The sequence below is a fragment of the Castanea sativa genome, chromosome 1 (genome assembly GCF_040712315.1).
Source record: "Castanea sativa cultivar Marrone di Chiusa Pesio chromosome 1, ASM4071231v1".
NCBI classification, from domain to species: Eukaryota; Viridiplantae; Streptophyta; class Magnoliopsida; order Fagales; family Fagaceae; genus Castanea; species Castanea sativa.
The window spans coordinates 91,307,019-91,319,244 of record NC_134013.1 but is presented as its reverse complement, the minus strand read 5'-3'; the positions used below and the strand labels follow the sequence as shown (position 1 = coordinate 91,319,244).

At 33.5% G+C, this 12,226-nt stretch overlaps 1 protein-coding gene and 1 long non-coding RNA gene across 2 annotated transcripts; one reads left to right on the top strand and one right to left on the bottom strand.

Annotated features, from left to right (window-relative positions):
• Positions 1–520: 520 nt before the first annotated feature.
• On the bottom strand, positions 521–3,597 carry LOC142610299 (uncharacterized). The gene is made up of 3 exons (XR_012839798.1): positions 3,364–3,597; positions 2,396–2,464; positions 521–733 (listed from the first exon to the last, which is right to left on the bottom strand). It is a non-coding gene; the product is annotated as an uncharacterized LOC142610299 (long non-coding RNA).
• Positions 3,598–5,099: 1,502 nt separating this feature from the next.
• LOC142608587 (endoglucanase 9-like) lies at positions 5,100–8,073 on the top strand. The gene is made up of 5 exons (XM_075780279.1): positions 5,100–5,180; positions 5,384–5,845; positions 6,554–6,689; positions 6,822–6,994; positions 7,119–8,073. Exons 1-5 carry the CDS (start codon positions 5,100–5,102, stop codon positions 7,518–7,520), a joined length of 1,254 nt encoding a protein of 417 aa, XP_075636394.1. The 3' UTR covers positions 7,521–8,073.
• Positions 8,074–12,226: the final 4,153 nt, after the last annotated feature.

The window sequence follows — 12,226 nt, the reverse complement described above, 5'->3', positions numbered from 1 at the left end:
TTATGTTAGACTTGATCCCAAAACAGACAATAGGAAGTTAAGGGTTTGTTTAGTACGTGTGTTTAAACAATAATTTTTAGTTTTTTTCCAAAATACGTTAGTAAAAATACATGTAATGTTATTTAAAAACTGAAAACATGTGTTTAAAATGGTGTACCAAACAGGGTCTAAGTGTTATAGATTTATAATTTTGAATGATCAATTGTGCATTTCGATAGTTTAAGGAGCAATGTTGTAAAATTGGATATAATTTAGAGTATGAAAATATGTAATTTCTCCATAAAGAAAAGCTTGAACTAGGCACAAAAAGTCAATGCGCATAGATCACAATAATTTTCCATTACGACACATGCCATACATTCAAGTAGATTAATTTTTTTTTTTTTTTATCAAAGAAAAAAAGAAAGTAGATTACAATTTTTCAAACGTCACACAACAAAATTCAAAGTAACACTGAAAGAAATTCATAAACAACAATACAAAAACTAAAATTTGTTTAAATACCTAGCTAGCTGGTCCATCATCTTGTCAAGGCTTTCGGATGGCCAAAGCAGACAGCAAAATAAGGAACATGAAAACTACAACCAAGACGAATGCTGCCACCACCGCGCCACTGACTTGTACAGCAATGAAATGCAAAATTAAGCCCAAGTAGTCAGGCCAACTAAGAAGACTCTCCAGGGCTCATACTCAATATTCTCTCTGCAAGCAATAGATCGTCTGGGGTTGTGACCTGCAAAACAATCTCGGCAAAATGATTTACAGTCCAAATAGATGAGATTGCCTTTCTCTCTTACATAGAATAAACTTCCAAATATATTAAGAAATAACTAAAGCTCAAAATGAGGTCAGTCACCTTTCAAGAATTCTTTATGATAAATCAATTTTGTAGATAAATATCATAATAGAAAGTTTTAGATAGTATACAACATACTTATGAAATGTGAACTATAAAATACATTTCAACTATGAGGAAAAAAAATAATTATCACAAAATTAATTTTGAAGTACCTATTTACAAGCTCAAAACCTTTTTTAAGTAACTCAAGTTTAATCACCTGTAAAAAAGAGAGTAATTATGCAGCAATATTATTAATTACCTAAATAAGCTCATTTAGAACTAAACAAATTATCAAAATATAGATATATGCTTTCGACATTAAACCTGTGGGGTTTGCATTTCCCAAAGTGTTTTCCTGTCCAGAGTTCTTATTACAAAAGATTCACTGTTGACTTGCCCAAAGATCAGGAAATAACTTTGAATCTTCACAAGGTCAATTGGTGGAGAAAACTTATTCCTAATCAAGTTGATAATATGCATAAATGTAGGGAACCATGTCAATAAAAGATATTAAAACTCACAGAAACATAATGTGAACTTCTATGTGTTAAATGAAGAACAGAAACATAATGGTTGGTACGAAGATTTTGTTCTATACACCAAATTTTTTATATAATGCAAGAAACAATTCAGGGAATGACGCCAAAATAGACTAAATTGAAGTACTCTTCTACGCACTATCATTACTAGCAATAATAAAAAGGTAAATTGAAATGGTGCACCCACAATAAATGTAAAAGGCCAAAAAGTTGCACCAATTTCGTCACCACAAGCAACCAATGGGACATAAGTACATGTATCAGTCACAGCAGAGGAGGTATAACCTTGGTAAAACTAGATATAAACAGGAACATAGCGAGAATAAGGGCTATGAGATACCTAGAGTACCATTTAGGAAAAGGAAGAGATCCAAACTCATGTGTGAGTATGGCAAAGATATGGATGTTGACACTATAGGAGACAAGGCAAGAAACTAAATTTAGAAATATGTAATCCATGAGGAATTAAATTATAGATATAACAAATTAAGAACAAGATTAAGAAAGTACGCTATAGAATTAAGACATTATCTTTTTTGATAAATAAGTTTGGCCCCAAAGTGCAGGGGTGGGGGAGATTCGAACTAATGACCTTGGCTCTATTGACATTAGGGCTACACTGAATTAAGACAATATCTTTTTAAATTGAATTACAAGATATGGAAAACAAAAATTTCACAACAAAATAGAGAAGAAAATGACAATAGCAGAGTGCTACAACTAGAAGAAAACACCATATAGGAAGAATTCATTATGGGAAAAACAAAAATACATGCAACTCATTCAAAATCAGCTATACATTTATCTGAATCATAAATACAATTCAACAGAACTTCGTAAATAATGAAAATTTAATAGAATTATCAGTTTTTATGGAAAAATGTAATTTTAAATTGATCTTTGTTCTAAAAATTTAAGAGCCTCAAATAAATTATCTTCATTACACTTTTTTGGGGGGGGGGGGGGGGGGGGGTGAGGAATGAAGGCCCAGGGGCAATCTACAGTTAATCAGTACCTCTTTGATTGTAGCTTTTACAGGAACACCAAGTACAACTGCTTCATTCAACCAACCATCTTTAAGAACCTAAAAACAAACAATTGACCAGTCATCCTCTATCTTTAAAGGCCATATTTTGGAACAAAAAATATAAAATTTGTAAGGTTATAGCTGAAAAAGTGAGATTGGGAGGGAGAGCAGGAGATATAATCTGAAGCAATTCTGGAAAACCCAATAGGTACTCTTAAATATTATCAGAAGAATGTGCATTTGAAACCTGTCAATTTTGTACATGATATCTTTTGATACCTACTCTATAGATCTACAAGGTAGTCTAGGTCTCATGATTTTTACACTCAATGCATCGAGATTAGTCTTTTCTACAGACCCTCAAAAGCTGTTCAAATTTGGGCCATCGGTCAAGTTAGAAACTACCTTCTAGTATTCACACTAAATCCTCTTTTCTTTTTTCCCCCAATTAGTTGCATCTGCATGTGATTCTTCAGATAATAAGAGTTGGATATAGTGAATGATAAATTATCGATTCTCCCAAAAATTTAAGCTATTAGGGTATAATAATGGGAACCAGTCATTGTAACTCCCTTGGAACATATGCAAGTTGTAGATCATTTCTACACTTAGCATATTTGATCAAGTTTTGACTTCTTCATAACTGTGACTTCAAAGCCTTTCATCTGTATTATTGTAGTGGTTGTAAGCAAGGCAAATGGCAAGGGTAACAATATTTCTTAATAGGTACACAGTATAAACGTAAGAGAAATTGCTTGTAAGCTATTGAAGTGGAATCCTCAATTCAAAAAAAAAAAAAAAATCCAACCTCCAAGAGAAATTGCCTGTTAAGTTTAAGATTTGGGAATTATCCAGATTGTAAGCATAGATCTCCTAGAAAATAGTGCATTTGATGACCACTACTGATTTTAACGACTAAAGTTAGCGGGCTAGATAAGCATAGAACAAAGACAAACCTTTTCTATATCTCTTGATGATACCAAAGGTCTGGCAGAATCATGGACACAAACAAGCTCTGAGTTCAAATCAACTGCCTGAAAACAGAAGCAGCATCATTGATAATCAAACAAATTCAACGTAAAATGAAAGGGGTCATCAAACCTACCGTAACCATTTATTACATATGTTCACAGCATTAGCTTACAAATTTATGGTATTATTGGGAGTTAATGTGGGCTTATTGAAGAATTCACAACATGTAAACCAACATCAACAACCTCGCCCTCAATCCTATTTTTATGGAAGGAGAAAGTGCCATTTGAGAGACTTAAAATTAAAAAAGCTGCGCCAGTAACTAAAATCTTCTTGTGTGAGGGTGTGTGGGGGGGGGGGGGGGGGGGAGTCTGAAGTACCTAAAGTCCACTGTAGACAAAATCTTGTCGTTCCTTTCCAGGGAGAGTGAATTTAAGTTCCACATGAATATTCCCTTCGGTTCCTAAGAAAACAAAAAACTTTAGTTTGAATATCTATTATACCTCACCAACTTTCAATTACATTAAATGCGATTGAACCAATCCACTATTTATATCTTTTTATTTTTTTGAGAAACCACTATTTATATCTTTAAATACTCCACCTAAGGATATGTCTTGTAGTTGACTTAGGGGAACGACCCTTATCATGCTCAAAGGCCGAATTTTGGGTGATCATCCATTCTTACCAAAAAGCATCCTCATCCTTCCTATTTATGCTTACCAAGGCATGTCATCTCCATACTGTTTAAAAATGTTTTAGTACTTGTTTAAGCATTGGAGTATCCTTGATCAACAACCAAAGGTCAACATAAGTTGCACTAAGGGTTTGTCTCTCCTTGACACAAATGAACATAGCTTCTCGAAATGGATCAATCTTGTTCAATTGAGCTAGAAAATCTGTATACAATGTATCAAGGGGACCATTTGAGTAACAAAGAAATTCCCAAGAGCCTATTTCCAAAATTAAATAAATCACACATCAGACATAGATACATACTATATTTATTAATTCAAATTATTCACTTACTGCATTTTTATATACATTAGTCAAAGAAAAAAAGATTAAGTCTTTCCTTCACATGCCCCATTAATTAAAAACACACACACACACACACAAAGCAATAATTTTGTTTCTTTCGCATAGCCCAATCAAATCTGTATACCAAATATGTTCTGTTAGCAGTTATATTTTTTTTTTAATGATTTAATAAGTAGCAACAATGGTAAAAAAATTGGAAGTAAAAAAATCTCAAATCCTTATTAGAGAATTTTTAGTGATCCCAATGCAAAGATCCTTCATTTCTTAAGGGTTTTAACTTGATATTTGCAGCTGGGAAACTCCCAAAGCATAATAATGTATCATGGAGAGGTAATTCCTGTCTAGATGATGGCAAAGGCCAATCTGGAACATTTTACAAGGATCTAGTGGGTGTCTATTATGATGCTGGAGATGCTATCAAGTTCAACTTCCCTCAACTTTGCCATCACCATGTTGAGCTGGATTGTTATTGAATACAGACAAAAGTATGAAGATGCTGGAGAGCTCACCCATGTTAAAGAAATTATTAAGTGGGGAACTGATTATTTTTTCAAGACATTCAATAGTACTGCAGATACCATTAATACCCTTGTTGCGCAGATATATAGTATACTACACTATATGTTATTAATTCTTTGCTCATTGCATTTAACTATATAATTACTGCTTATTATGCCTTATGCTTTGTCTGAACCTGCTACTTCTACATTTCAGTATATCTAGGAGGAACCAGGGTGTTTTTTTTCTCTCGATATTATGGGTTAGATCCCATCATTATTGACTTTACTCTACGTTTTCAAAGCATTTAGGAACTTTTATACTACTCTCTAGATGTTTTTTTTTTTTTTGCCAGGTGCCATGATTAAGCCATGTAATAAGTTATCAAACTATCGTTAAAGTTTGTCTTTGTATCTCTTGTGAAGTATGCAATTAAATGTAATAATTTGTCCCCTTTTTTGATAGGTCGGGTCAGGGGATACTTCTGGAGGGAGTGCAACTTCTAATGATCATTATTGCTGGATGCGTCCTGAGGACATTGATTACAAACGACCTGTAATGACATGTTCCAGCTGCTCAGATCTTGGTGCAGAAATGGCTGCTGCTCTCGCTGCTGCATCTATTGTTTTCAAGGAGAACAAGGCCTACTTGCAGAAACTTGTTCATGGAGCCAGAACACCCTTTAAGTTTTCAAGAGAGCAGAGGGGCAGATACAGCGCTGGTGGTTCTGAAGCTGCTACATTCTATAATTCCACTAGTTACTGGGATGAGTTTGTATGGGGTGGAGCTTGGTTGTACTATGCAACTGGGAATTCTTCCTATCTTCAGCTTGCCACTACACCTGGTATTGCCAGACGTGCTGGAGCTTTTTGGGGAGGCCCTGATTATGGTGTGCTTAGCTGGGACAACAAGCTTGCTGGGGCTCAGGTAAGTTTTAATTATAGATGTGTTTGGATGTCAGAGGGAATATCCATAATTAGTTTCGTTGTGCTATCTTCAAATGGTACATTTTAAGTGTTTATGTTAATTAAGTTATTATTAAGTCCTAGTACTTAGTTCTTGAGTATTGGCCTCATGTTTTTAGTGCTATAAAGCTTTTCTAATAGTATATCCTATATATGTTCTTTAACCATGTTTCTTGTGTAATGTTTTGTGTCTTGATTTCTTGTTTGTTTCTACAGCTTATAACTGGGTTTTTTTTAAAATTTTTTTAATCAAAGATACTAATCCATACATGTTTGGTTTTGTATGTGAACACAGGCCACATTATTGTCTTCCCTAACTGCAGACCTTTCAGTACACATACACTGGATTAAAAAAAATTATATATATATATATATATATATATATTTAAAGGTGAATTTTAAATCTTCATTGTCTCAAATTTCTCTGAAGAGGTACTTCTACATGATGTTATGCTGATAATGTTTCTGATTATGATAATTTTATTTGCATGTTTTGAAAACCAGCCTGACTAGTTTTTGATTTTGAAATTGCAATGATATTGTTGCACGGGTTGTGGATGCTCAGTGATGTATAAGCACATTGGATTAAGAACTTTACAACCTTAGTTACTTTTGATTTTGGTAGCCGTATGTGGATCATTTCTGACATAAGCTTGTTATCTTGTGTTAGGTGCTTCTAAGCCGTTGGCGGTTGTTCTTAAGCCCTGGCTATCCATATGAGGAAATTTTAAGAACATTCCACAATCAGATTAGCATTGTAATGTGCTCATACCTTCCATTTTTCACTAGCTTCAATAGAACCAAAGGTATGCATTGTAATCTGCTCATACTTCCTTGATCTTACACTTGGGTAGTGGACTCTATTGGCCTTATTTTGTTCTATATCTAGTTTAATGTATGTATGCGGATGTTGCTCTGACTTGGGTGACCTCTTGCAGATGGCCTGATTCAATTGAACCACGGAAGGCCTCAACCTCTTCAGTATGCAGTCAATGCAGCCTTTTTAGCTACGCTGTACAGTGATTATCTCAAGGCTGCTGATACAACTGGATGGTACTGTGGACCCAATTTCTATTCAACCGAGGTCTTGCGTGATTTTGCCAAAATACAGGTATGTGATGTTGTAATCCCTTCAGCACAGCAGTCTAGGGGACTTGAGTCTGCTCACATGATAATACATTACTGCCGATACATGATGGCAAATAACTCCATCTTTTACTGTGATGTTCTGGCAGATTGATTACATCCTCGGCAAAAATCCTTGGAAGATGAGCTACAATGTGGGTTTCGGTAATCATTATCCAAAACACGTCCACCATAGAGGTGCATCTATCCCTAAGAATAAGATCAAGTATAACTGTAAAGGAGGATGGAAATGGAGGGACACTTCAAAGCCAAACCCAAATACACTTGTTGGAGCTATGGCTGCTGGCCCTGACAAGCATGACGGCTTCCATGATGTGCGTACAAACTACAATTACACAGAACCAACCCTTGCTGGTAATGCTGGTTTAGTTGCTGCACTTGTGGCTTTGTCAGGTGACAGGACTACTGGGATTGATAAGAACACCATTTTCTCTTCGGTTCCTCCTATGTTTCCAACTCCACCACCACCTCCAGCACCTTGGAAACCATGAGAGGCTGTGTTGGTGCTCATCTTTTTTGTGAAGTATGCTGTATGACTTATGAATAGATGATTTTGGTGGAAGTAATAGTTTTTTAGGAATTTGTGTCACCTTCAGGGTAAAAAGTAAATGCAAAGACTGCGCATAAGAAAGAAAGCAAAGGACAGACTTTTTAAAAATGGACTGGGGCCTGGATGGGGGAACTAAAGACCGGCATTAATAATTGAGCACTGATGTTTGGGAATGTCTTTGTTTTGGGTTGTGATATATGTAGTATATATGTATGAAACCATCATGTATTCATTAAACACAAGAAGTTGACAGTCTGAGATTTGTTGACAAATAAATTCTCACCTGGAAGTCCCACGATTACCTTGTAGCTTTCTTCTCTTTTTATTGTTTTTTTGGATTTATTTTAGAAATTTTCCATGTAGTATTCTTTCTATGTTGTGTTGTTGCACGGTGCAAGCGGATTTAGCAACTGAAAAGCCATTCTGAAGGTGGTGAATTCATTTCTCTGTATACTGTAACTGTATGGATTGATTCAATGGGACTTGCTCGCATTACTACAGTTTCAAACCTTGGTACTTTGTTAACCACCAAGCTTTGCTTCAACAATGCTCCGATTAAATTGGGGGGAGACAAGGTCAAAAGTTTGACAACGGCCATAGTCATTTTCCCAGCATTCTAGCTTATAGATTTTCTTTTGGTGATTTTTTTTATATTATATTATATATTATTATTATTATTTTTTCTGGTGAAAGTTTGATACTCAAGTATTTTTTTTCAGAAAAACTAGTAAGTTGTCCTGCGATGCATGGATAATTTTGTGATATTTTTTGTAAAACAGTTTTAAATAATATTGTACATAAATTATAAGGAAAAAGTAAACTAAATTAGAGTTAAGAAACATATACATTTTGAGATATTAAAAATTGGTTTAATAGCTTCACTGCATATTTGTAGCATTCTTAAGGTAAGATTATTATTTTTTTAAATCATGAAACCAAAAATAAATACAAAAGAGTAACGGGATCATGAAATAAACTAATTTGTGTTGTGTTTACATATTTCATACTACGAAATAAAAGTATACCCAATTCTCTGACAATCTTCTACTCATTGATAGTGAGATATTAAGACATGGTGTGGGCAAATGTGTATGCATGTGTCTTATAGATAATTTAAAATTAAACCATGGTAGAATATGACTTTACATTGTGCACCAAATATTCTCTCTACTTATATATCCAAAACAAAAACTAACTAACCAAATTACCTAACCTAAATCATATTTAAGCCCCTAATTTAAAAAGAAAAAAAGATTACTTGTAGGGGTTTCGGTGTCTTGATGGTGGTGGGAGGCCAGTATAACGGAGGTGGTGACACTCAGATTTATCTTTCTCTCTCTTTCAAATGTTTTGTTAGTCTCAGGTCTTTTATTTTGGTAATATATAGTGAAATAGTGCCTTTTATTTTGGAAATATATAGTGAAATAGTGTCTTTTATTTAATAATCTACAACATTTTTGTATCTCTTTATCTCTCTCTAGAGTCTTATCTCGTTAGTTATTACTATTATCCCTTACTTTTTTTTCTTAAAAAAAAAAAAAAAACTAAAATAGTAGGTATGCTAAAAGACATGAAGAATAGTGAAAGGTGTGGTGTAAGCTTAAGCAATTAATGAGATGACAGTAAAATAAGATAATGTGAACTTTTGGGTAACCAAAAAAATAATAATAATAATGAAAGAGGTAAAAAAAAAAGGCTAAATGTAAAATTAGAGTGCCACTTTGCAGGATCTCATGCACTCTCGCATGAGGTCTCTGAGAGAGAGACATTTTGTAACAACTTTTATTCTACAATATTCCTCTAATTTTTTTTTTTTACTCATTCTTTGAACTGAATAATTATAATGGTTATGTGTGTGCAATTTATAACTATTGTTTCACTACATATTTATAGCCTTCTCAATGTAAGATTAATTTTTCACCCTAAAAAAAAGGTAAGATTATTATTTTTAAATCATGAAACCAAAAATAAATACAAAAGAGTAACAGGTCCATGAAAATCAAATAATTTGTATTTAGTTCACATATTTAATATTATGAAATAAAAGTATGTCCAACTCTCTCATATATTTGTGTTGTGTTCACATATTTAATATTATGGTGGGTGTGCTAAAAGACATGAAAAAGAGAGAAATGTGTGATGTAAGCTTAGGCAATTAATGAGAGACTAATGAGATAACAGTAAAATAAGTTAATGTAAACTTTTGGGTAACAATAAAAAAAACTTAATGAAAGAGATAAAAAAAATGCTAAATGCAAAATTAGAACGTCACTTGGCAAGACCTCATGCATTCCCGTATTAGATCTTTGTTTATATATATATATATTCATGATTATTCCTTTATAATTCCAAATCACTAATCAATATGAGTCTCAAAAAAATTTGTAATAGGACTTTATCATACATACAAAATAAGTATAGATTTGCTTATCTATACTTATTTTGTATAATGTGTGTGCAATTTTGTCAAAAATATATATATTCGTGGATTGATCTTTCTTTGGCTTTTGGCTAGAAAATAAGTATAGATTTGCTGGTCTTCAATAAATTCGTGGATTGATCTTTCTTTGGCATTTGGCTAGAAAATACTTGGCCAAATTTCTCTCTCATTTCTAGGCTGTGGAATTCTAGGCTGACTTACTTTATTCATGTCAAATTTGAGTTAACTTGCTCATTTGATTCACTATTGAAGTCACAAATTTAACTGCTTCACTGATCCAATTTTGACTTTACAATGATAGCCCTCATTGAGATTTTTATCAAACGTAAGTTTTATTCTTAGTTCAAAACTAAATAAACATAAGATGAGATGGTCTTTTTGACAAAATTGAGAGATTATTTTATTACATTATTTGCAAAGTCTAATCAATGTGCTACTGATTCTGTTGTTGTTGCAGTACTGATGCTTTTAGCGTTCATTTCCTTTCTATTAACTTTATCAGTCTTTCAAGGTTTCACAAGTCCCATATGCATACCAACTTATCTTTCATCTACCATGCTTCCATGCAAGATGGGGGTTGTTTCCTCCAATGGTTCTGAACATTACTCTTATCCTCCTCCTTCTCCTCCACCACCACCACCTCCTCCTCCTCCACCTCCACCACCCTCCACCTCCAATTGCACCTCCAACTCCTCCTCCACCTCCACCACCACCACCACCTCCACATCCACCACCACCACCACTGCCACCGACATCTCCATCTCCATCGACCTCGACCTCCACCACCCTCCTTCTCCTCCACTGACCCGTATTAAAAAAGAAGAAGAAGAAGAAAAAGATGAAAGATGACGCCGAGAAGTAGGATTAAAAGAAAGGACCCAAGAGAAGAGGATGGCAAAAGCCTAACTTTGGGTGTTTCAAGAAGGATTTGAGAAGAGAAGAGGATGTTAACAAGAGAAGAGATAAAAGTGAGATTTGAAAGCTCTGGGTACCATGGGTACCAAATATTAGTAATTTAATTTCTCCTCTCTCTTAGCTATAAAGATCCTGTAAAGTTTGAATTTCGCACATATGATTTAATTGTGTTGACTTCCTCCTTGAATCAATTCAATTGTGTTGATTTTCTCCTTTACTTTCCTCCTTAATGTTTCAATTATATATTTTAAAATATTTATTAAATTTTTTTTCCTTAAAGAATAGGTCTTTTAGTATTTTTATTGTATGTCCTACCTATATAATCTCTTAATTTATAGACTAAATACAATCTGAAAACTTATATTACAAATTAATTTGTTTTTAGTGTTGCAAGATGTCAAAATAATGATTTTTTGATTATAATTACTTACAACAATATAGAAGAGAGATTTGAACGTTAGACGTCTTCGTAAAAAATGCCAGAAAGTACCAACAAAACTCTTAACAATGGATTTTTTTTTTCTTCAAGAGAATGGAAAAGTACAGTCTAAGCTTTATAGTAATACAATAAACAAATGGGTAATTGTATTTTTTTTCACCTCGAACAACCCCCAAAGACTTTATAACACTTAAATCCACGTCATTTGTTTTGGTATTAAGTCTAATGGAATGTAACATTAATATTTTTAGTCATAGCCTAGGGAGAATGGTAACGTGCATTCATGTTCTATAATTAGTACACATGCAAGTTCACTATTTCTATGTTAATTCTGAACAGAAATGTGCCACAATTGTGGTTGTTGTTGCAGGTGGTAATGTGAAAGCTGTTTTTGATCCACTAATCTTTGTCTTTCACAGTTCACTTAGCAAAGGGTTTTTCTTTTGTCCTATTTTCTAAAAGCCGAAGCATAATATTTACTGTTGCAACACTTCTATTGAGCCACATCAACCTAGTATATGGGTCCCTTTTGGTTCACTTCAGTCCATGTCCATTCGATCCACTTTGGTGATGCTTTGAGATGAGATATTTATGTATAAAGAGAAGTTGTTTGATTAACAATTATATTACATTCTTAAAGTGATGTAAGCTCTTGATAAAATTATGTATTTATTATATTATTAAATTCTTATATTTTTTTTCCTAATATAAGTAATAGATTTATTTGTATTTGCTTCCTCTTTAAATCATTCAGAAGGGATAGAAAATGAACTACCTGTAAGAAGTACTGAAACAATTTCTAACCACATTACATTGTCTTATATAATAATTAAATGTAAAATGCATTATGTTT